The sequence below is a fragment of the Sminthopsis crassicaudata genome, chromosome 1 (genome assembly GCF_048593235.1).
Source record: "Sminthopsis crassicaudata isolate SCR6 chromosome 1, ASM4859323v1, whole genome shotgun sequence".
NCBI lineage: Eukaryota > Metazoa > Chordata > Mammalia > Dasyuromorphia > Dasyuridae > Sminthopsis > Sminthopsis crassicaudata.
In genome coordinates, this window is record NC_133617.1 from 704057745 (window position 1) to 704084470 (window position 26726).

Consider the following 26726-nt stretch of genomic DNA (forward strand, 5'->3'; position numbering starts at 1 on the left):
AGTGAATAATACTTGTAGAGCTGCAGAAGAAAATCACTAAGAAAGACGTGATTCCTCCACAGCTTTACCAAGAAGGACTATGTCTTCCATTCTATTCTTAGTGGAGCAAACAAGAAGTCAGAAGGCTTAGGGTCCTCCTTGCACCCATCTTGGCTACCTCACCCTGGAAAACTCACTTCACCTTCAATGCCCCTGAGCAGTGCTGTGGGACCACCAACTGTGGGGATGAGCCAACGTGCACAGGCTGAGGGTATTTTGTAAACTCCTGAAGTCATCGTTGTTCAGCTGTTTTGGAGTTGTGTCCAGTTCTTCGGGACCCCATTTGGAGTTTTTTGGCAAAGGTACAAGAGGGATTTTCCATTGCATTTCCTTCTCCAGTTCATGTTACAGATGGGAGTGAGGTGACTGCTCAGAGTCACCCAGCTAGGAAGTGTCTGAGGCTAGATTTGAACTCTGGGAAATGAGTCTTCTTGACTCTACCCAGCTGCCTAATAGAACCATGTAATGTTCTGTTGTCTCTCAATTATAATTCTTCTCTGGGAGGAGGTTTCTTTTCTTTAAACTTAACTTGCCATGTACTTTTAATTTCCCTTCCTTTAGAGGGCTTACTGATTGGGCATGAGAGATTGAGACTGGTGAATTACTCAAGTGTGGAAAATCTGAGGGGCAGTAGGGCTAAAACCGACAAGGTATTCTTTATTAAGATGGTGAATCCCAGGCTCCCTAAGAAAGAGTGAACAAGCCCAGGTAGAAAAAATGTAGCAAGTTAAATTTCCATGCTAATCATTACTAGCTTAAGGTCTGTGAGTAGCCATTGTACTTCCCAACTGGGTAAAATAAGGAAATCCAATCTCAAAATTACAACAATAATAACAATGATAATAAACACGCATGTGTATCTGTGTGTGACATATGTAGTCACACATACAGATACACATGCATGTTTATTATTACATACACATAAATGTTACACAAATACATGCAAATATGTGGTACTTAATAATTCAATAAAATATTTGGGTGCCTACTGTAAGCAAGGCATCGTGCTCAGTTCTGTGCAAAACATAAGAAGCAACCATGGTTCTTGCTCAAAAAGAGCTGACATTCTTGTGGAGACATGACATGTACACAAATAGGAGAAGGCATCACATGACCAGCTTAATTTTTTAAAAATAGAGACTAGAACGACAGAAGGATCCAACTACTCAATAGCAGAACTCTTCTTGGAAATGTCTTCCACTTGAATACCCTCAAGTTCCAAGTGAGATTCTGGATTTTCAGTCACTCTTTTCTCTGCATGGGAAAGTAGGCTCTTCTTTACAAGTTCAGAGTAAGTAGAAAGATTTCATGGAAAAAAAGGTTAGCCTAAGTCTTGAAGGATGAGAAAAATAAGGGAGAAGGGTGCATTCTAGCAGAGGGAAAGATAAAAACAAGCACTGAAGAGCCAAAGTCTAAGAAATATTTGTGCTTAATAAATAGCACAGTTTAGTGAAAGCAAAGCATTCACCTGGAGAGAGAAATTAGGAGAAGTAGATAGGCACAGTGTGGAAGCCTAAGTGCTGAGCTAAGGAGGCTGGATTATACTGGGCAAGAGTTACTCAGATGAAGCAATACGTTAATAAGATTCTCCTAGCAGGAAGTATAAAGGAGAAGAAAGAGAAGAAGAGACAGCAAGCAGGGAAAACAGTTAAATAAATGTTGTGAAGAAAGAAATGACAAGAATCTAAATAAAGGAAATGACAAGAAATAGTGATTGATTTGAATGGGGGAAGGGGCCGAGAGGGAAAGGATTAAAAATAACTGAGGTTTCAAGCCCTTGGGAATGACAGCACCACATCAGAAAAAGGGAAGTCAGAAGGAGGAACTGTTTGAGAAAGGAAGGGAACAAATACACAACATACAAAAATGTCTTAAATAGATTTTTTTAAAAGTTAATAAATATGAGTTTTCATTTCACTTATAGTTAATCATAATATAAAACCAAGATGTTCCTCCCCACCAAAGAACACAATCACACACAATTTTTCTAACCTTTTTCCTTTGATCTTGGAAGAAATCATTGCAGTCCTTAAGTAAGGAGATCAGTACAGAATTTACATCATACTTAATTAAAAAGTAAGGCAAAGCTGTCACTCCTTCTGCCTGGCAGAGATTATCATATGCACATTCAAGGGCTTGAATCTGAAAACAAAACATTATTGGAGAATCATTAAGGCTGAAACAAATTAAGAATAAACTTAAAATGAACACTTAGCCAATCACACCCCTAATAAGGATCTGAACTGTCACAACTGAAATGTAGCAAGTATATATTTATCAGCATTCTAAAGATCAAGAAAATAAGCCCATTGAGATCGTATCCAGAATTCCAACCCTGATGCAGAGAAGCAAAGGAGTTTCTTCAGGGGGAACAGTGATACTCAGCAGTGAATTTACTGTTGCCTCTGATGCCAAGTTCAAAGGCTTTGGGGTTGTACCCAGAACATTACTATTGTTCCTTCATAAACCAAGATGGATCTACCATCCACGAACTTGGCTTCTAACTTTTGGAAGCTTTTTATATTTTCTGATGCCATAGATTTTGAGAAAAGTTTTCTATCTCTGTCAAATCCCTTTTATATATTCCACAACTAATTATTTCAAGCTTTAATGTGATCATGCCATGATATCATTGGAAAAACAAGCTTATGTTCAGATTGTTAATAACCTTCATTATTTTATACATTTTTCCACTTTCTCAAGTTCTTTGTCTTTGGGAACCAGAGAGACCTGATTTTCTTAATTTTTTTTTCCTCAAGAAATCCCTCCACTTGGTTATTTTACCCTTTGCTAACTTTCTCATGTTTTCCTTAAAATTCAAAGACTTTAATTTGAGAGAGTTTTTCAGATGTAAAAACACTATGACTTAGTATCAGGGTATGTTTTCTGCTGTGCCTAAATCCTTCCTGATGATACCCAACAATCTATTGGCCTTCAGCTAGCTAGGGTGACCAAGAAACAAGTTAAATGTTGGTTATTCGGTTGTACTTAATTGTTTTTGTTTATTCTTATAGATAGGTCCAATATGCAGATGTCATGGGGAAGGGAGTAATAATATCAGCAAGTGACTATGGTGAGAAATATGAAAAGACCCAACAAGTATAGAAAATGTAGAGCTGTAAGGGATGTCAGAAGTCATCTAAATGGTTACAAGTGAAATCTCTTTCTTGGGCAACAACTGACAACTTAGGGCACATCATCCTAAAAATAGTAATTTGGATTGCTTTTTCCAAAATTTTGCATTGTTCACTATAACTGTCTCCCATTATCAACATACTACTTGTTGCTATTGCCTCAGTATTCCATACCATAAAAGACCTTAGCATATAGTGAACCCCCCAAGTTTTTAGTGACACTACCATCACTAAATAGTTTACAAGATTCTAAGATCATCAACTTCCAGGGGACAATTAACATTTTCTTCACCTAGAACTATGCTAGCTCATACCATATTTACCTTTTTGTTCTGTTTTGTTTTGTTACCTGGCTTGGAGAAAACTTTTGATCCAAACGTATTGGCTCCTGAAGAAGGGGTATACCTTCTGGAAGGCAGAGAGCAGGGTAGCAAAACCAGTAGTAGAAGTAATATTTCTTTAGATCCTAGAGAAATAGAACTTAGGACATTAATAATACAGTTGTTATACTGGCAATTTAACTTCTCAAAGCTATGTTTTTTTTAAGGACTGGAAAAAATATAAAGAAATGTGGAAGTTTTGTCAAAGTCTATTCATTCTGAACAAACTTTATATCAGAATTCAAATCTTCCATGATTTCACTTTAACCTTATGATGATCCTAGGAGGTAGATGCTATTAATATTTCCATTTTACAAGTGAGAAAACTGAGACAAACAAATTAAATGCTTTGCCATGGCTCACCCAGCTAAGAAAATGTCAGGGGCCACATCTGAACTTGGGTCTTCCTGATTCCAGGTCTAGTACTCTATCTGTTGCCAAGACTCTAAAATCCAAGAATTAACACTGTTTGTCACTTCTATATAGACCTGTGAATTGCTTTATAAGTAAAATTAAAACTACAATGAAAATTTTATTTCAAAAAAATGAAATTCCCTTCGTTGAGACCTATAATGTGAACATGAGCATTAGAATCAGAAAACCCAAGTTCAAGTCTTGGCTCTCCTACTTAATAACTCAATCCATGTCTCTGAAATCCAATGGTCTCCTCCTCTGAGGCTAACTGCTGTTATTATCAAAGCAAATTCTTCTCAAGACAAAATTATTTTTAATCTTATTTATATTTATTTTAACCAATTTTCAAAATACTTTTTTTCTTCAAACTTTGAGCTTCAAAGTTTCTTTTTCCCTCCTTCTCTTCCCCCTCATTGAGAAGGCAAGCAATCTTATTATACATTTAATATACAAATTATAAATTTGCAGCCTTGCAAAACATATTTCCATATTAGTCATGTTGTATTTTCTTACACAGCATGACTAATATGGAAATATGCTTTGCAAAGCTTCCCCTCCAAATAAAACAAGAAATAAAAGTCAAAAAACAAAAACAAACTTCAATCTGCATTCAGACTCCATCAGCTGTAGATGAATAGCACTTTTCCTCATATGTCCTTCAGAATTGTGTTCAATCATTATATTGCTGAGAACAGTTAAGTTATTCATAGTTGATCATCATATGATATTGCTGTTACAATGTACGTTTTTCTGGTTCTATTCACTTTGCTTTGCAGTTCATGTAAGTCTTCTTGCTCATCATTTCTTATGGCACAATAGAATTCCAGGACAATTATATACCACAACTTCTTTAGCCATTCCCCAATTTAATGGGCATCCTCACAAGTGCCATTTCTTTGCTACTATATAAAAAAAAAATTGTATATATAGGACCTTTCACATTTGTTTTTAATCTCTTTGGGATACAAATCCAGTGGTATGGTTGGATCAAAGGGTATGCATAGTTTTATAGTCCTTTAGGCATGGTTCCAAATTATCTCCAAAATTGTGGATCAGTTCACAATTCCACCAACAGTGAATTAGTGTTCTAAATTTTCCCACATCCTCTTCAACAATTGTCCTTTTCTGTAATATTAGTCAATCTGATAGATGTGACAACATACTTCAGACTCGTTTTAATTTGCATTTTTCTAATCAATAGTGATTTAGAGCATTTTTCATAATTATGGATAGCTTTGATTTCTTAATCTGAAAACTGCTCATATCCTTTAATCACTGATCAATTGGGGAATGACTTGTATCCTTACATATCTGACTCAGTTCTCGAAATAATTGAGGTTGCTATCATAGAAATTTGCCGTAAAAAATTTCCCCCAGTTTTCTGCTTTCCTTCAGCAATGGTTTTGTTTGTACAAAAACGTTGTAGCTTAATGTAATCAAAATTATCTATTTTATATTGCATAATGCTCTATCATTTGGGCATAATTCTTCCCTTATTCATAGATCTAATGAGTATTCAAAGCTCCTCTATCTTTTAACATAGAAGCTGCTAAAACTTACATGATCCTGATTGTGGCTCCATGATATTTGAAATTTGTTTCTGGCTACTTGCAATAATTTCCCTTTGACCTGGGAACTCTGGAATTTGGCTAAAATACTCCATGGAGATTTTGTTTGGGTTTCTCTTTCAGGAGGTGAGAGATGGATTCTTTCAATTTGTATTTTATCATCTGGTTCTGGGGTATCAGGACATTTTCCTTGATAATTTCTTGAAATATGAGATCTAGGATTTTTCTTTGATCATGGTTTTCAGATAGTTTAATATCTCTCAACAATCAATTTTTTAGGGCACTTTATTTTCAATGAGATATTTCACATTTTGTTCTATTTTTCAGTCTTTTGTTCTTTGATTGTTTCTTGATGTCTTTTGGAGTCATTAATTTCCACCTGCTCACTTCTAATTTTTAAGGAATTATTTTCTTCAGTAAATTTTATATATCTTTTTCCATTTGGCCAATTCTGATTTTATGAGGTTCTCTTCAGTGGATTTTTGTGCCTCTTTTACCATTTGGCCTATTCCAGTTTTTTTTGTTGTTGTTGTTTGTTTGTTTGTTTGTTTTGGGGGGAGGGAAGTAGAGTGGGTGGAGGGAAAGACAGTTAGAATTAAGTGACTTGCCCAGGATCACAGAGCTAGTAAGTATTAAATGTCTGAGGCTGGATTTGAATTCAGGTCCTCCTGATTGCAGAGCCAGTGCTCTATACATTATGCCATCTAGCTGTTCCTTCCATTTTTAAAAAAAGTGTTATTTTCAGTATTTTTTTGGTTTCTCCTTTTCCAAGCTATTAGCTTTTTTTTCATGATTTTCTTTAACTGCTCACATTTCTTTTCTCAGTGTTTTTCCCTTACTCTTATTTGATTTGTAAAATTCTTCCTGAGTTCTTTCAGTAAAATATAGGGGTGAGGAGGTCTCAGACTAATTCACATTTTTCTTTGAGGCTTTGCATGTAGCTGTTTTAAAATTGTTGTCTTCTTTAAGACAAAATTAAATCACAGTGCTGTCCCAGTTTCCCAACTGGATTCATAAGTAGAAGAGGTATCATTCCAGAATATCAACAGAAGGAAATTATTCAAATGTTCTACAACATAATCCAGTTTCTGGCATTCGTAATCAGAGTAATAAGCCATTTCCCTTTGAATATTCTTATACCATCACAGTGGCAAGACTAAAGTTCTATTCTTTACTAATGACAAGACATGAGTTGAGTTCTATTCTTTACTGATTCTGCCGTTCCTTAGAACTCTTGCTTGGCAAAATGATATAGGATACACAAGACAAAAAGAACAGAAGTATACTCCTGAAGTTAGAAAAAATAAACAAAAGCTAAAGTAACAAAAAAGTTTAAATAAAGCAATGGCTGCAATTCCGTAGAATTTAAAAGTCTAGGAAGGGGATATGTCCCATGCACAAATAATAACAATACAAAACAAGATAAGACACCTAGAGTATCTCAAAAGATCCTGGATAAAGAACTTCCTCACTCTAAGCTTAAGTGTTCTCATCAGTAACAAGGGGTTGGACTAGAATATGTCTAATATTCTTCCTATTCCAATTCCTATGGTCTTAGTGTAAAGTTGTTTGGGGCAGGGATGGAGAGGGAGGTGTTACAGACCTACTTCCAGGCCCTATTTCCTTTACAATTCTTAATTTCCTAGGGATACCTGTCTCTTCTCCTTCTATGAATAATAAACACGGACTTCCGGCCAAGATGGCGGCGTGGAGGCAGACAGCTGCTTGAGCTCCTCGTTTTCTCTCAGAACTTACTTCATGACAAGCCTCTGACTTAATGCTTGACCCAGAAAGAAATCCACAAATTATCACCAAGAGAAGACATCCTTGAAAGTCGCCAGAAAAGGTCTGTGTTTGTTCGGGGGAGGGTCAATCAGACTGGGCGCAGACTGAGGGCAGACAGCCAGAGCAAGACAGGCAGCTCACACAGCTCAGACCGGAGGGGGAGGGGTGTGATCTCTGCCGTTTCTGTGAAAGGGCTTTTGCCCCAGTGTGGATGCTCCGTCTTGGCAGCAAGCCAGGAGCGGTGGAGAGGGTGTAAACACCGGAGGTGAAGATTAAAACCCCAGAAAGCCAGCGTCTCTCAGAGCCTGGCCACCCCCAACCCCCACCTGGACTGACTCGGTGCGTTCTCGGAGCCTCAGAGCGCAGACTCAGTACAGTCATTGCTGTTCTGTTAGTGGCTCTATGCTGCCCTACCCCCAGTCTGTAGAGGAAGCCCATTAATACCATCCAGCCCCATCCCCCGCATAACAGACCAATTGTTTCTCTTGTCAGTTTGTTTTCTTTGATTCCTACTCTGACAAAATGAACAAAAAATTCAAAAGGGCTCTAACCATTGACAGCTTCTGTGTGGAGAGGGAGCAGACTTCAAATGCTGAGGAGACTAGGAACAGACTGTCCCCAGATGTATCCCCTGGGAGGGATATAAGCTGCTCCTCAATACAAAAGAACCTCATAGAGGAAATCAAAAAGGCTCTCACAAGAGAGCTGGAAGAGAAATGGGAAAAGGAAAGGGAAGCTTGGCAAGAGAGCCTGGAGAAGTCATCCCATGCACTCAAAGACAGAATGGATAAAGAAATCAAATCATTGAGAAACAAGATTAGTGATCTGGAAAAGGTAAACAACTCCAAGGAAAACAGGATTAGTGAGCTGGAAAAGGTAAACAACTCCAAGGAAAACAGGATTAGAGAGCTGGAAAAAGAAATCAGCTCTCTAAAAAATAAAATGGATACAATGGAAAAAAATTCCATAGAAGATAAAAACTCAATTGGACAATTACAAAGAGATATAAAAAAAGTGAGTGAAGAAAATACATCATTGAAAATTAGACTGGAACAAGTAGAAATGAATGACTCCAGGAGAAACCAAGAGGGAGTCAAGCAAAACCAGAGAAATGAAACAATTGAAAAGACGGTCAAGTACCTTACCAGAAAGACAACAGACCTGGAAAACAGATCCAGGAGAGACAATTTGAGAATAATCGGACTCCCTGAAAAATGGGAGGAAAAAAAGAGCTTGGACACCATTTTCGAGGAAATTATCAAAGAGAACTGCCCAGACGTTTTGGAAAGAGAGGGTAAAATAGACATTGAGAAAATTCATCGATCACCTACTGAAAGGGACCCTAAAATCAAAACGCCAAGAAATATAGTGGCCAAGTTCAAGAACCATCAGACAAAGGAAAAGATATTGGAAGCTGCCAGAAAAAAACAATTCAGATATGGAGGATCCACAATAAGGATAACACAGGATCTAGCAGCTTCCACATTAAAAGAACGCAGGGCCTGGAACATGATATTCCGAAAGGCTAAGGAACTTGGTATGCAGCCAAGAATAACTTACCCAGCAAGAATGAGCATCATTTTCCAGGGAAGAAGATGGACATTTAACGAAATAAATGAATTCCATCTATTTTTGATGAAAAAACCAGACCTACATAAAAGGTTTGATATTCAAATACAGAACTCAAGAGACTTCTAAAAAAGGTAAAAAGAAATCTTGAGAACTATACTTCTGTCAAAAAAATATGTAAAGAACATATGTACAATTTGTCTTAGAAACTAGAGGTGGAAAGGAGATTATATCATAAAAAAGTATAAAGTGGTGGTACTACATCTCATGAAGAGGCAAAGGTAACCTATTATATCTGAGAGAAAGAAAGGAGGGAGATGAACATAGCGTGTATCAATAGACATATTCGATTTATGGTGAAACTTCTTCCACTTCATTGAAAAGTGAAAGGGAAGGAGTAAGCTAAGGGGAAGGGAATACAGTAATTTCGAGGAAAAGGGATAAAATAAGGGGAGGATCTTTAAGGTGGGGGAGGGATCCTAAAAAGGGAGGGCTGTGAAAAGCAAGTGGTGTTTACCAGTTTAATACTGGATAGGAGGGTAAAAGGGAAGGAAAGGGGAAAAGCATAAGCAGGGGTTAATAGGATGGCAAGCAATATAGAATTGGTCCTTCTAACCATAAATGTGAATGGGGCAAACTGCCTCATAAAGAGGAAGCAGTTAGCAGACTGGATTAAAAGTCAGAATCCTACTATATGTTGTTTACAGGAAACACACCTGAAACAGGATGAGACATTCAAACTAAAAGTAAAAGGGTGGAGCAGAATCTATTATGCTTCAGGCAAAACCAAAAAAGCAGGAGTAGCCATCCTCATCTCAGATCAAGCAAAAACAAAAATTGATCTAATTAAAAGAGATAAGGAAGGGCATTATATCCTGCTAAAGGGAAGCATCAATAGTGAAGCAGTATCAATATTAAACATGTATGCACCAAGTGGTGCAGCATCTAAATTCTTAAAAGAGAAATTAAGAGAGCTGCAAGAGGAAATAGATAGCAAAACTATAATAGCGGGAGATCTCAACCTTGCACTCTCAGAATTAGATAAATCAAACCACAAAATAAATAAGAAAGAAGTCAAAGAGGTAAATAGAATACTAGAAAAGTTTGATATGATAGATCTTTGGCGAAAGCTAAATGGAGACAGAAAGGAATATACTTTCTTCTCAGCAGTTCATGGAACCTATACAAAAATTGATCATATACTAGGGCATAAAAACCTCAAAATCAAATGCAGTAAGGCAGAAATAGTAAATGCATCCTTTTCAGACCATAATGCAATCAAAATAACATTTAATAAAAAGCCAGGGGAAAATAGACCAAAAAATAATTGGAAACTAAATAATCTTATACTAAAGAATGATTGGGTAAAACAGCAAATCATAGACATAATTAATAACTTCACCCAAGAAAATGACAATAATGAGACATCATACCAAAATGTGTGGGATACAGCCAAAGCAGTAATTAGGGGAAGTTTTATATCTCTACAGGCCTACTTGCATAAAGTAGAGAAAGAGAGGGCCAACGAATTGGGTTTACAACTAAAATTGCTAGAAAAGGAACAAATTAAAAACCCCCAGACAAACACAAAACTTGAAATTCAAAAAATAAAAGGTGAGATTAATAAAATTGAAAGTAAAAAAACTATTGAATTAATTAATAAAACTAAGAGTTGGTTTTATGAAAAAACCAACAAAATAGACAAACCCTTAGTAAACCTGATTAAAAAAAGGAAAGAGAAAAAGCAAATTGATAGTCTTGAAAATGAAAAGGGTGAACTCACCACTAATGAAGAGGAAATTAGAACAATAGTTAGGAGCTACTTCGCTCAACTTTATGCTGATAAATTCGATAACTTAAATGAAATGGAAGAATACCTTCAAAAATATAGCTTGCCCAGATTAACAGAGGAAGAAGTAAGTAGTCTAAATAGTCCCATCTCAGAAAAAGAAATAGACCAAGCTATTAACCAACTTCCTAAGAAAAAGTCACCAGGACCAGATGGATTTACAGGTGAATTCTACCAAACATTTAAAGAACAACTAACTCCAATGCTATGTAAACTATTTGAAAAAATAGGGATTGAAGGAGTCCTACCAAATTCCTTCTATGACACAGACATGGTACTGATACCTAAACCAGGTAGATCGAAAACTGAGAAAGAAAACTATAGACCAATTTCCTTAATGAATATTGATGCTAAAATATTAAATAAGATATTAGCAAATAGACTTCAGAAAATCATCCCCAGGATAATACACTATGACCAAGTGGGATTTATACCAGGAATGCAGGGCTGGTTTAATATTAGGAAAACTATTAGTATAATTGACCATATTAATAATCAAATTAATAAAAACCATATGATCATCTCAATAGATGCAGAAAAGGCATTTGATAAAATCCAACATCCATTCCAACTAAAAACGCTTGAGAGTATAGGAATAAATGGACTATTCCTTAAAATAATAAGGAGCATATATTTAAAACCTTCAGTAAACATCATATGTAATGGTGATAAACTAGAACCTTTCCCTGTAAGATCAGGAGTGAAACAAGGTTGCCCACTATCACCATTACTATTCAATATAGTACTAGAAACTCTAGCCTTGGCAATAAGAGCCGAGAAAGAGATCCAAGGAATTAGAGTAGGAAATGAAGAAATCAAATTGTCACTTTTCGCAGATGACATGATGGTATACTTAGAGAACCCCAAAGACTCTGCTAAAAAGCTATTAGAAATAATTCAGAATTTTAGCAAAGTCGCAGGATACAAAATAAATCCACATAAATCCTCAGGATTTTTATATATGAATAATAAACACTTTATCATTGTTTAGCCTCTTCCAATAATTCAAATGCATCTACTTTTCTGGGTATTAATATTCCAAGATTTTCTTTGTTTTGATGTAGTTGCTTTCATATCTTTTGCATTTTGGAAAATTATTTTCCAAGACTGAGTTTTCTTCATGGTAATTGCTGCCAAATTTTATAAGATCCTAACTATGGAACTCTCTCTTTCAGGCTATGTTACTTTTGGAAATTTTCAACTTGGGGTTTCTTTCAATTTTTATTTTGTTCTCTGGTTCTAACAGATCTGGACAGTTTTCTTTTTCAGTTTATTTAAATACAATAATTAGATTTTTTTTTTGTTTAGTCATGATTTTCAAGGAGCCAGTGAGCCTTAAGAGATCTTTATTCAATATGGCTCTTCATTTGCTTCTCTATTTTTTTCAATCTTTTGATTTTGTTTGAATATTTCCTGTTGCCACTTGGAATCACTGAGTTCTATCTGCTCCATTCTAAATTTAAGAATTAGATTTTCTTTTGATCTAAATTACTTATTTCTCTTCTAATTCTTTCCATTAGTGCTTTTTCTTCCATTTTTGGTTCACTTTTAATCTCTTCATTTCATCCAGAGATCCTTGGAGATCTTGAAGCCAAGTCATTGGTTAGTTCCTGAGGCTCTGATGGTACTTGTAGAGCTACTGTCTTCTTATGAGTGTGCTTCTTGGGCATCTCTTGACCCACAGTATTTCTTCACTCCATTAAGCATTTTCTAAGACTCCATTTATGGTTTGGTACTTGGAGCTGGGGCCAAGCTTCACTTCCTCCAACACTCTTGGATGGAATGGTCAGATCTTGTGGAGCCTTGAATTTTATTTCCAACTTTCTTTGTGTATCTGCCTATAAAATCCTTGCAGTTTCGAACACTGCTGAAGAGTCCTAAGTCACGGTGTTACAGCCTTTAAATGCTCCTGGAGCCTTCTAGGTTGGAGCAGAGACAGCTCTAGCCTTCAGCCCACCACCAAGCCCGCATCATAACAGGATGGCAGTGTCCCAGACTGAAGGAGAGCAACATGGTTGTTTTGAATCCACAGAACCTTACAGCAGGCTCACAATGGCCGAATCCAGATGCAGTCTACTGAAGCTCTACCACACACAAGCCAAAAAACCCAAACCTGGATCAGAAACTTGCAGTGTTCAAATCAGGAAGGCAGTGACCAGATCTCTTCCTGAATCACAGGAAGCTTTGGGAGCAAGGAAAACCTGAAGGCCTCCAGACTGAGCTGGGAAAAAGCAGCAGAAAAAAAATACAAGGACAGAAGCACAGAACAGACATCCCCCCACTAACCCAACACTATGGAAATCCAAAGTCAAGAAAAATAAGCAAACTAGCATAGATCCATACCTTTCCAAAAATGTATAATGTCAGAGACAAGCCTGTGTTGTTGAAAAGTTAACTGACTTATCCAGGGTCAAAGAGTCAGAATGCATGACAGGCAGAACTTGAATTCAGATTTCCCTGATCTACAGCCAATTCTCTATTTACTACATCACTTATTCATTTATATCACTACTTATTTCTTTCTTAAAAGAAAAGTATCATTAATGTTGCTAGACTGGATAATTTGCCAACCAAATGCACATCTAAGAACTATTTCTTATTAATTTCACCTGGATCCAAATGTTCAAAACAGAAGAACACAAGATATGATTTCCTTGACCCAGCAAGTCCCCAATCACAATAAAGCCCAAGTGAAAGAATGAGTCTCTTTTGGGCTCACTTCACAAATGCATCACCCAGGTACAAAGTGGTGATTTCTTGGCCACCCACCAACTCCAACTCCATAAACGTGACTCTAAATAAAAGGAAATTGGCAAAATGCCTCTTCTGACTCCTTCAGCTCACCCAGAAAAAAGTATGCCATCAGTGAGGAGAGCCAGCAAGGGCAGACATGTCCCAAAGTTTCAGCTGTGTCAAATCAGATTCTCCATCTCTGAAATTGTGGCTAACAACCAAAGCATAAGGAAATGCATTTACTTACAGAAAATGTCAACAGCAGAAACTTGTTAAGGAGCACAGGGTTTTCCAGAGCAGCACCAGATTTAATTGATTCCCAAATCTGTGGTAAGAAAGGAAAGGGTTAAGGCAAGGAAGAAGCAAAAATCTCTGATCATTCAGCTCAAGTCAAATACAAAACTAGGCTACAAAAGAGCAAGCTGGGATGGGAGTTTGCCCAGGGAACTACAGCTCAGCAGTTGTTCTGCTTTGCAAGGAATCGGCTTAAAAGTCACAAACATTTGTAATTAAATACTCACTAAAGCAAAGGGAAAATGGGAGAGAGTGGATGGGGAATGGATAGACAGACAGAAATCATTCCCAACTTCTTGAGGAACTGGGGGCAACAGCATCAAAGAAGGCAAAAATCTTGGAGAAACAAATGGTCAGGCTCTAGCATTCCACTGAGCCCCATCTTGACTATAAGGCAAGTTGGAGAGGTCTGCCATCTGCCTGTTACCCTTTCCCCTTCTCAGCAGTCAATAGTCTGACTCCAAAGTTGGACCCTTTTGGTCCAGGCCATCTGCTCTGGTTTAATAATCTATTCAATATTGGTGTTAGCCCTGGGACAGAAATAAACTAGTTATAGTTAGCTTTAAGGTTAAGTAATAATTTAAATATACCTGCCCCTTTATAATAAGGCAGGCCCCAAGACTCAACAGATGTCTACCCTGATCAACAAGAATCAAGAAGATCTACAAATGTGCTATATTCTATCAGAGTACACAGTAGGACATACACTGATTCAGTAGAATAGTGGGCATATATAAGTTGCTTTTCTCTCTCTGCTGAATCCAGTTAAATTTGTATAAATCAAATGCTTATATGATATGACTCCATTATAGATTTTATATATACCTTTCTCAACTCAGAAGAGAAACAAAATCCAATAGAAAAAAGATGCTATTTATTTGGAGAAAATTCCTGGGTTAATAAAATATGTTTCCATCTGTTTTGTACTAAGTGGATTTATCAAGTTTTCTTAGAAAACTTTTTATCTGCAAAGAATAGGAACAACTCTTTCTTAAGGGAAATATAGCTCACTCCCTTTCGGAGACACATAAGACAAAGTCTAAATCTAACCAGATCTAGAATCCAAGTGTCTTAGATATTGGTCCAAGATCCCAACAAGGATCTCAACTTGTAGAAGAACAAATCTCACTGGACAACTTCCTTCCCCTCAATGTCCAGAGTACCCAAGGGTAAACATGAGGGTCCTTGTAGTCAGACAGCTTTCTCTTCTAGCCCCCACCAACCCATCCTACACTAGAATGGAGGCTAGAAAAATTACAAAAGAATAATGCAACAAAATAAAAACAGCAAATATTACTGAATGCCTACTATGACAAAGCACTGAACTAGGTCAGACAGAACTTTGCACTAGATAGAGCTCACAGTTCAATAAATTGCAGGCTAAAGAAATGCTTTCACACCAGCCCTGAAGTCAGGAGGACTTGAGTTTAAATCTGACCCCAGACACTTAACACTTAACACTTTCTGGCTGTGTGACCCTGGGCAAGTCACTTAACCCCAATTACCTCAGCAAAAAGATATAAAAATAAAGAAATGCTTTCAGAAAGTATGACACATGGGGCAGCTAGGTGGCGCAATGGATAGAACATCAGCCTTGAAGTCAGGAGAACCTGAGTTCAAATGTGGTCTTAGACACTTAACACTTCCTAGCTCTGTGACTCTGGGCAAGTCCCAATTGCCTCATGAAAAAAAACAAAAACAAAAACAAAAAAAACCAACAACTATAGAGTATGACACATATTCTCCTATTTCTCCTTTATATCTGACCTCTTGTGCTGCTTTTTCCAAAAGTAACTTCTTATCTGAAGTTTTGAAGGATTCGAGAGTGTTGGTGTTAAATAAGGTTCCAATGGCTGGACAGCAGTGGGCTGGGGTAGGAGCATTTCTAGGGAAGAGACAAAATGGTTACTTCACAGGATTGTCATTCATAGTAAACAAATATATAAAGCATTATGAATAATATTTTATAAGCAAATCCTAGGATATGAAGAAGAATACAGTTGCAAAGCTTCACATCAATATAACGATTCACATCTCTACAATACGTTCAGGTGTCCAAAAGGCTTTCCTTACAACAATCCTGTGATATAAGCATTTCCTTCATTTTCAATGAAAGCTCTAAGCCAAGGTTCTCAACCTTTTTGTTTCATGGAACCCTTCAGTGAAACCTACAGACACATTCTCTGAAATGTTATTAAATAAATGAAGGAAATACTAAATTTCAGTTAGAGGCAAATGAAAATAAAGATGCATCTTTTTCCCATCCAGGTTTACCAAACCCCTGAAACCTATCCACAGATTTCCAAAGCGCCAAGAACTCACACTTTCTCGGCACAGGGACATGACCACAGGGCTAATGAGGCATACAAGCCAGATTCAACCTCAGGTCTCCAGACTCTAAAGATCAGTCCTCTATTCACTACTTTGTATTGCCTCTCATACCCTATTATGACATTAAAAAATGTATCCTTTAGACAATGTATAAGAATCTCTGCTTTGAGAAGCTAGTGCCCTCCCTCCATTCATCATGCTCATACCCACCTAAATGCCTCTACTTATATTTCCCCATCCATCTTCCTTAAATATTATCCTTCTTCACTTGCTAACAATCCCTATTGACTATCTTCACCCTTGCTTCAATTCTTCTCTCTAATCCAAATCTCATTCTCATCCCCTTCTGAACTCCAAAAGCAGTAAAAGTTTGGATTGTATAATTGAACAAATAATAAAAGGTTTCACAGATATTAGCCTGATCATTCTATTTCAGGAATCATTATGTCATATAAACTTTTATATTCCTATTCCCAACACAATGTGGAGCACAGAACTGCTGCTGAGTAAAAAACCCTCCGAATGATTCAAATCAACAAGAAGTATGCAGCATCTGACCATTATATACATATATGTGCATGACATAATGCCACAGGTTCTTACAAAAGCTTCCCTTACAGATCTCGCAGGCTCAAGAGGACAATAAAAAGGAAGGAGAGTATGAGTATTGGAAAACTGATCCAAAATTCCTTAGAAGTAGAAAAGCTGGTAAGTGAAAACTTCCTCATTCTCACTCTTCTCATCATACTGATTGTTTATAAGGAATAAGAATTATTGCCATCATATATTAGGGAGTGCATCAGGCACCCCAAGAATATATAAAAATAGAGAAGACATGATCCCTACCCCAAATTTTTCTTCAAAATACTCCAGTCCAGGGGGGCAGCTAGGTGGCGCAGTGGATAGAGCACCAGCCCTGAATTCAAGAGGACCCGAGTTCAAATCTGGTCCCAGACACTTAACACTTCCTAACTGTGTGACCCTGGGCACTTAACCCCAGCCTCAGGGAAGAAAAAAAAAATACTCCAGTCCAATGAGCTCTCTAAACTTCAAATATAAGTATTATTTTTTTTTCAAATAGTTCTGTACGTATTATATTGTAAACTTCTCCAGGAGAAGGTATTAAGTGATACATTCATTCAATTCTGTGCAGTCCCTGAAGGAGATGTATAACTTGAATAAGCCATGGTTTCTGCCCTTATGAAACTTAAAAAATAGAAGAAAGTAAATAAGATCCAAATAGATGACTAGAAAATACTCTACTACATAAAAGCATTCAAGAAATAGATGCAAAACAGATTGGTTTAAAGTCTGAGAAAAAAAAAAAGCGAATTACCAACCAAGAAGATCAAGGCAGGCTTCAGGAAGAAGTGGCATTTGGGCTGAGTTTTAAACCAAAAGCCAGATTGCAACTGAAGAGCCAGGAGACAGCTCTTTCTATTACATTTTATTCTATATATTATTTTTCTCTTGCAAATCCCACAATATGGAGGATAGAGAAAACAAATCATTGGAATTATGGAATGTTGGAATTGGAGAGCTTGCAGGAGTCAGCTAGTCCAACCTTTTGAATGGTTAAGTTAAGAACATTTAGAAAGCCATGCTCATGAAAATCTATACAAATTCAGATTTTTACTATCTAAGAGCTACCTAAGAGCAGTTCAAAAGGATCACCAGAGTTCAACAAAGTCTGGGAATACCTCTGGCTACTGTTAATATGTAAGTACAAATGGCCTCTTAAAAAAAAAAAAAAAAAAAAAAAAAAGTATTATCTATGGGAGTCCATCAGTAACCATGGGAACGGCTAGCTGAAGAGTTGTTTGTCTAGGAAGCTCTAAGCACTTTCTGTGACTCATTAATCCTAGAAATACCCTCAAAGGAAAGAAAGATGTTTTAGAGATAGAGATAGAAAGGTACTGATGAAACTGAGGTTTCAGAGAAAAATTAAGTGGCAGAATTTGTGGCATATTGGAAGCCAGAGCGCCCATCCCAGTGACTAGCACTGTTGGGTAATCATTATGGAGGATGGTAAGGAAGTCTAAGAAACGACCTGTGATTTTAAAAAAGCCATTGCCTCTGTTGTAGCTATGGTCATCCTCATTGATTTGGGACACTGTCAAGGAACAAATTGAGATGTAATATACAAGAATGTTTTCTAGCTTATTAAATCTTAACCCTTTAAGTACCAAGGCTTACTGCTATCATTCTGAATAAAAATCTTACTAAAAATCTTACTATTTCTCTGTCTTTTGAAACAAGATGAATGGAAAATAATTTCTTTTTAAAGTCACTACTAACACCACTTATAACATAAAATATTATAATAATCCTATGAAGGGTTATTAACGTTGTATCACGACTGTAACTACATGGTACCAGACTGCTATATTTCATAAAAATCTCCCTCTTCTCCTTTCTTATAAAGCCAATCACTTCTTGATGGTGTCAAGGTACTTACTTTTACAGTTTCTTTCCAAATTATGGCTTCTGATCTGCTCTTGACTAAGAAGGATAACTTAGGCTTTTAGTTTTGCATCTAAAACAAAAATGTAGGTTTTGAGTGCAAATATAGGGAAGCTCTCACATGTGTGAGAGGCATAAAGGTTACTGAAAGGCTCCTCAGGATATTGTTTTGGATTTTTTTTTTTTTTGCTTATTTTCTCATCTATGTTTCAGAGACTTAAGGCTGCCAGGCAAATAACCTTCAGATAAATGAGATGTTACTTTAAAATTCATGAAAAAACCACCAGGGCACACTACAAAATCCTAGGGTTCTCCTTCATCAAACTCCCTGACTACAACTACTTGGGAAGCTCAAGTTTTGCAATAAGGGATGGAAATATCACTTGATTAAGCTTAAACAAAACTTTTTGACTGATTCTTTCCTAAAATCATTGCTTAATAGTAAGCAAGTTATGAAAGGAAAATGTTTCTGATAAAATGAAATAAAAAAAAAACAAAACAAAACATAAACTTCAAGACTAGCTTCTAAATGAAAGAAGCTAGGCCAGATTTAATTTAGATAAATATTTACTACACTTCATGTTCTAGGTTTTGACTATCATATAATGATAGTCTGTTCCTATTTATAAATCTGCAGGCTGCTCCTCACTGTATCTTAATTATTATAAAATTAAATGAATAATGAATCCTTGCTTGACAAAGGATGGATCACTAGAATTTAATATTCTAAGAAATTAATAATAGAATAAAAAGTTCATAAAATCCTGGAAGGCAACAAAGGATACAAACATATGTTTAAAGATATTAATGATGACAAATACTCCCTTAGATTTAGTTATGTTACTAAATTTTGCAACTTAATTGGGGGAAAAAAAGAATAAAATTTATGATTTTTGGAGAGGGAAGAAAAAAAGGTAGAGATTTCCTTTGGAACTATTTAACTGAGGACCTAAGCTCAAAAACTTTTATTAGTTACCAGGGTCAAATAGATGTTCATGAACAGTCTCTAACTACCTGTCCCAATAAACTTCTTAGGCCAGTCTCTGCTTAGACACTAAAAAAACAGAGTGAAAAAGGATTCTCTCACTCACTGATGGAAACTTAAATTCTTAAATTAAACTTTTTAAATGGTTTAAATCTATTGCCTCTACTTCTTCCCCATCTATTCTCCCCTAAAGCAGTGGCAATCTAGCTTCTGCTGATACCCGTTCCAAAGACTCCTACACATTCAAAAAAAGTGGTTACTAGTAGCTTCCAAACTACAAATTTTCATGCCTTTTCCCATGTCCCATCCTGCCTACAATGACTAAACTATACAATCCTGGTAGCCTGGTAATATTTTCTTACTTCCTGAGCTGCTCTTGATTCTGTCTGCTACTCTCTGATCCCTCTTTAAAAACTTTGCTCTTCCAGTTTTATAATCTTTCTCAGAGATCTAACTAATCTATTCTATAACCATGGGCTCAATTATCATTTTTAACCTCAACATGAATAATGTCTAAAAACTACATTTATGACCCTCAACTTCCTCTCATTCTACAGCCTCACAGCTCTAGCTGCTTACTGAGCATTTGTACCTGGATATCCCCTCCAATGAAATATGTCTACAAGTAAATTTCTCATCTTGCTCTCAAAATCATTTCTGCCCCTTAAATTTCCCATTTCTTCTCATGATAATACTATTCCTCCAGGTAGTCAGGTTTGGAACTTTGGAATCACTGACTCCAAAGTCCCTGGCTTCCCCTGTGATCACAAATCCACTAAAGCTCTTTCCACACCATTTGCCTGGATTGTAATGGCCTAATTCATTCTCAGTCTCAAAAGAAAACTGATAGAAAGGACACTAGATATAGATGCAGGAGACATGGGTTTAAATCCTGGCCAGGTTATTTGCTGCTCTGTGATGTTAAGAATGTGTCTTTCCTCTCTAAGATTCTCCTCATCAATAAAACAGGCACAATAATACTTGCACTACTTTTCTCATAAAGCTGTTCTAAGGTATTTGGTAAAAACAAATCTATTCTTATTTTCTTTATTCTCTAATTCATTCTTTATAGCATATTAATGGACAAATCTCCATAAAATTCCACTGTCGTCACATAACTCTGGCTCAAATTTTTTCAATGGAGTTCTATAAAGCTCTTTCACTAGGTATCTGATGTCCTTTTTCTTTTGACTTTTCTTCAACTAGACCCATTTGAATTGTTCTGCTGACTCTTGCTCTGAACATATTTTGGCCTAGACTGTCTGCATTCATGCTTAAGTTATTCCCTGTCTGAAATGCCTTTTCCCTTCCTTCTCCCTGCCTCTCCAGGTTCTGTCTCTTACAGAGTCTGGGGCAATGCTCTTCTTCTGTATGAAATCTCTCTTAATCCTCTCAGCTCAGACCGATTCCTCCCCTTCTCTGTTGAATTCATAATTCTTATTGGTTATGTCTTGCTTTGTGACATTTCTCATGCTGTTATTTTGAAATGCTATTTAACATTTTCATTTCTCCAGGCCCTATCTCCTCAACTAAGCAATAAGTTCAAGGAAGACAAAACCAAGTCCAATATTTCTGCGTCCATATTAGGGACTAGCACATAGCTGATGATCAATTAATTTTGATTGCTGGCTGTATTGTTAAAATACAAGTATAAAAACTCAACTGAGAGGAAAGTCCCATTTTAAAATAAATGCATGTTGATTAATCAATTACCATGTGTCCTAGGATCTTGAGAGTTTCTAGTAAACAAGTGTAAAATCCCAAAGGCTCAGCTTATAAGGGCCTGAGCATCTCCCATAATGACACACTTTATATCATCAAAGGCAAACCATATTCCTCAATTCAGATCTTGACCATATACTCACATATCAAAAGCACTGAACTCCAAAGTCAAACGTGCTGGCAAGCCAGCCGAATCACCTGGACAAAAACAAGAACAAATCAGTAAATAGTGGTAGTATTTAACCCAGTGCCTACCACATAGTAGGCATTACATAAATGCTTATTTCCCCCACCCACTCCTCTTTAAAGGAGTCAGGACTACATTGTTAATCCTGGTTGTTCAGGAGAAGGACTGAGAAGGTAGTACAGAGAATTCATAGATAAATAAAATTTTTAAAAAACCAACAATCTCACTTTGTTGGTAGAATTGGAAATACATCCAGCCATTCTGGAGAGAGATTTGGAACTATGCTCAAAGAGTTATCAAACTGTGCATACCCTTTGCCCCAGCAGTTACTACTGGGCTTATATCCCAAAGAAATACTAAAGGGAAAGAGACCCACATGTGCAAGAATGTTTGTGGCAGCGCTCTTTGTAGTGGCCAGAAACTGGAAACTGAGTGGATGCCCATAAGTTGGAGAATGGCTGAATAAATTGTTGTATATGAATGTATGGAATATTATTGTTCTGTAAGAAATGACCAACAGGAAGGGGATGGGAGGAAGGAGGGGAAAAAAACAGAAGGTTTTGCAAGAGTCAATGCTGAAAAATTACTCATGCAGATATCTTGTAAATAAAAAGCTAAAAACATTTTAATTTAAAAAATAATAATAATAAAAATAAAACTGCCCATGCAACTCCATTGGCCCTTATCTACTAAGAATAAATGATCTGCTTACAACTGTAACAGTAAAATGATTAGAAAAAAAAAAAAAAACTCTTCTCTACCTTTAAGAAGAAATGCAAATATATCAGGTTTTGTTTTTACTTTTATATTTTGTGGGGAGAGATGAAAATGAGTTTTATCAAAAAATAGGGCACATGAAGAGAAACTGAGGGTCATAAACCAAGTTTATGATTAATAAACTATAAAGCTAATTCAAACATAAATGAAATTTAATTATACATTTGAAGGAAAGCAAGTCATGATGCATTTTAGGATAGCCTACCATTATAATAATAACCCTTAATATCCTTTGGTGCCTCATCCAGGCGATACTCATTAAGCTTCTTCTGGGTCAATTCATGCCAGAATCCTGCATCCAAGGCACTACTAAATGGAGCAAACTGCAACTTGGAGAGTCCAGAGCCCAGCGAACGACAAGTCTCACCAGTAGCTGTTGCCATTCTTTATTCATAGATCTGTATTTGAGCAGTACAGACAAAAAACAAAAATAATCCCTATGACAAACAGCCTCAGAATTATACTTTAACAATCCCAATTAAAAAAAAAAAAAACCATCAAATTTGTAACCAAAGCAACCAATCAATCAATAAGCATTTATAAGAGGAAGAAGAATGGTATTGTGGGAAGAACCACAAGATTTGAAGTCAGAAAACTTGGCATCAGATACTGACTCTATTCCTTAGTGTCTATGCAAACCTTAGGAAGTGTCTTAACTTCTCTTGATCCAAATTTCCCTATCTGTAAAATAAAGGGTTTGGACATCATATTCTGAGGTCCGTGATTTTTCGTATTTTGATTAATATATCTGAATGTAACTAGTTTCCTTTGTAAGCCCATGTATTTTATTTTATGCATTTGAATATATTTTTCTGGAAAGATGTCCAATGGACCTCATCAAATGGCCCAAGGGGCCCATAATACACAAAAAAGTTAATACCTCCTGGACTAGGTGATCTCTAAGGAGTTTTCCAGCTCTATGTCCCCATACAGGAGGCACAGTTTGTACCAACCACTAAGATGGCAGTACTAAGGATATAAATACAAAAATAAACCCATCCTTACTCTAAAAGATTACATTTGGAGAATGTTCTTTTCATTACAAGGAACTCCATTCAGTCTAGATCCATGAAATGTTTGTCTATCCCAAGATGAGATTCCAGTTTTCAAAGTAATACACTCTCTTTTGCTCTTCTCACTTTTCCATTACTACCTACATCCCCTTCCTTCTCTGTAGTCATAAAATATCCATCCCCTTCCTTCTCTGTAGTCATAAAATATTTACTTTATATTTATGTCTAAGTACTTTAGATACCTAAAAACAAAACAGCATGTAGAGTATATAAATATAAGGTAATTATTTCTAGAAGATGAGGGGCTTAGCACATATATATGATTTCACTAAGAAAATAAAATAACAAAATAGTTAATAATAATAATAGCTAGTATTTATAAAGTGCCTACAATGTGCCAGGCACTATGCTAAACACTTTACAAATATTATCTCATTTGCTCCTCACAACAACATTAGCAGGTAGGTGTTATTATTATGCTTATTTCTGAGGAAATAGAGGCAAACATACATTAAGTGACCCCAGAATCTCCTAACTCCAGGCCTAGCTCTCCATCCAATAGATACAGAATTGCCCCAAAGCCCCTGGAGATAATTACTGCTAATGTCTTTAAATATCAGTGATTTCTAATCAAATCAAATAATAAGGAAACAGAAATTATAGAAAGAAGAGTCAGGAAATGAGAGGAAGGAATGGGAGGGAGGGAGGAAGGAAAGAAGGAAGAGAAGGATGGAGGGATAGGGAAGAAGGGAGGGAGAGGGGAATAAGGGAGGGAGGGAGGGAAGGGACAAAAGGGCCATATTTAAACTCCTTCTCACTAGAGATAGTCAGCATCCTCTCCCACCACCACACCCTCCAACATAAATCCAAATTTCCAACTAATAGTAATAAATTTTTCATTTATTTGATAATTTCTGATCATTAAATTTTACAAGTGCTAAGAAGTCAAAATAAACAAAAAACACTTAATGCTCAACACAACACTACATCTGGAAAGGATATAAATTAAAGGAACCACTTAGAGGACGCTACTTCCATAATAAGAAAATGACTTACATAAGGGAGATTTTTAAAAAAACATCTGAAACACATGACCCTTGAGAAATTTTAAACAGGACAAGGCCATTTCTCAAGAGAATGTGCTCAGTGGCTGAAATCAATGGCTAACTCTCTCCCATTTCTCCAAAATTCACTAGTTCTGAGGTGGTCTGAAGGCCTTGAGCAATGATGAAACCATGCAATAAATGCCTGGACATTGTGAATCTAGATATATTAACCCAAAGTCCATCTGTATCACTCAAGAATATGTGTGTATGAATATACATATAGATGATTGTGTGTATGTATACGGGCATGTGACTTCTCCCCTCCCCAATCTGGAGAGGAAAAACCTAAAAAGCTATGATCAGGGAAGGGAATCTTTTGGGTAAAAACCAAGGTTAAAAGCCTGGCTCTGCCCCTAAATACTAGTGTAATGAATTATAGAGACATTAGTCTCCTCATCTATAAGATGAAGGGGGCCACTGGATCATATGGCCTTCAAGGCCCTTTCCAGCTCCTAATCTATTCTCCTGATAAAATCCTAGCCACTAAGTTCCTTATCTATGACCAATCTATATTGTAGCATTGCTTGTTCCTGATCTGAGGGCACAGTACAGTGACCTCCTTATGTGGTAACTCACTGACACACTGTACAACTCAGACTATAGATGCACTCTACTCTCAATAGCCTCACTTAGTTAATCTTAAAAAAGAGTCAAATAGGACAGACACTACTAACAATATAAGCACTTCAAAGGCCTGTGACCTCTCCACTAGTCAACCAGCAACCACTTGTTGAGTGCCAACTATGTGCCACACAGTATCAGGCAGTGAGGAGAAAAAAAAATCAAAGCAGTCTCTGCTTTAAAGCAGCTTCCATTGCAAAGGGAGTAGAAACCAAATAAAGACCAGTCAATGAAGAAGTGGAGGGAAGGGAAGGTCAAGAAATAGCTCGAGCAGTAAGTATATGGCTTTTGAACTAACCTTTGAGGGAAATCAGATTCTAAGCAACCAAAGTAAGGATGGAGCATACTTTGGACATGGAAAACAGCCAGGACAGGACATGGAGATGCAGAGTTGCACATAAGGAATGGCAAGATGGCCAATGTGAATGCATAAAGGGGAGTGAAATATAACAAGGCCAAACTGAAGACTTAAAACAGGATCTTAAGTCTTAGAGCAGTTTTAAGCCACTAAAGCTTAAAGATCTTGAAGACAAATTGGAAACCACCAAAGTTTCTAGAGTAGTAAGTAACATGGTCACATTTAGGCCTTAGGAAAAATCACTTTAATACCTGTGAAGACAATGACCTGGAATAAAGAGACTTGAAACTATTGTAATAGTCCAGGTGAGAGGTGATGAGGGTCTGAAGTAGACTGGTAGAAATGTGGGTGGAAAAAAGAGTGGATATTTAGAGTGTTGGGAAGGCACAGATTGCAAGTGTGGGTAAGAATGAGGAGGCAGGGAAAACATGAAGCCTGTGAATTTAGAAGACAGAGCAGTGGGATGCTGACAAAAATAGGAAAGCTGGGAAAAGAATAGCTTCAGGGAGAAAACAGCAAGTTCTGCTTTGGCTATGTTAATATCTGCCAGTGAAACATCCAGTTTGAAATATCCAAAAGGAAGTTAGGGAAGCAGGACTCAAGGTGAGGAGAGAGACCTGGACTGGAAATGTAGATGTGGGAGTTTTCTGGAGAGCTGATCATTAAACACAAGTGAGGAAAGGAGGACACCAAGAGAGAGTGGAGAGGGAACAAGAGGAGGAAGTGCAAATTAACAATCATAACAGCTTGGTTCCAGGAGACTGGCCCCAAGGGAAGCAGATTATGAGGACTTGGAATCTTAATAAACAGCCTAAAGCAGAGCTAAAAAATTCAACATTGTGGCCAACATAGACCAATGTTATCTAAGCTGTTCCTCAGACAATGGACTGTCCACTACTGGGCCCATTTGTTGTCATTCAATCGATTTAGTCATATCTGAGTCTTTTGTGACCCTGACAAGAGTAAACTTTATAAGACCTGAGTCCTGTAAAATTATGTAAAATCACCAAAAAAATGTCTCCTTTGATCTACAAACCCAAGTGGTCTTGCCTCCTCTCAGAGCATAAAGGGGAGTGAAATATAACAAGGCCAAACTGAAGACTTAAAACAGGATCTTAAGTCTTAGAGCATTTCTTGGGGAAAGTCACAACTCCAGGCAAGATTTCACATTTACTTGAGACTTCCCTTAGACTCATACATAAAATAGGTCTTCAGAAAATGACTTTTTGCAGATCACTTCTTCCCTGAGAATGATATGCCCACCAAGAGAATCCCTCTTAGTGTCTCTTTAACAATAAATTCTTTTTACCATAGCCTCTGGGTTTAGCGAATTCCTTTGCTTAGAACTCCAGCTTGGGAGGGAAAAAACTCCACCCATTGCTGCCTAACCTCTCCATC

General features: G+C 36.8%; 1 protein-coding gene across 4 annotated transcripts in view; it reads right to left on the reverse strand.

Moving 5' to 3' along the window:
- The window catches only part of ATG7 (autophagy related 7), a 263555-nt gene that overhangs the window by 226209 nt on the left and 10620 nt on the right, over positions 1-26726 (reverse strand). For all 4 annotated transcript variants that reach the window (XM_074283897.1, XM_074283896.1, XM_074283894.1 and 1 more), the window contains exons 2-7: positions 22436-22628; positions 21410-21464; positions 15533-15650; positions 13719-13796; positions 3523-3639; positions 2032-2181 (exon numbers count right to left, since the gene is read on the reverse strand). In XM_074283897.1, coding sequence (XP_074139998.1) covers positions 2032-2181; positions 3523-3639; positions 13719-13796; positions 15533-15650; positions 21410-21464; positions 22436-22613 — 696 coding nt within the window. In that variant the 5' untranslated portion in view covers positions 22614-22628. The remainder of the gene's footprint in view (positions 1-2031; positions 2182-3522; positions 3640-13718; positions 13797-15532; positions 15651-21409; positions 21465-22435; positions 22629-26726) is intronic.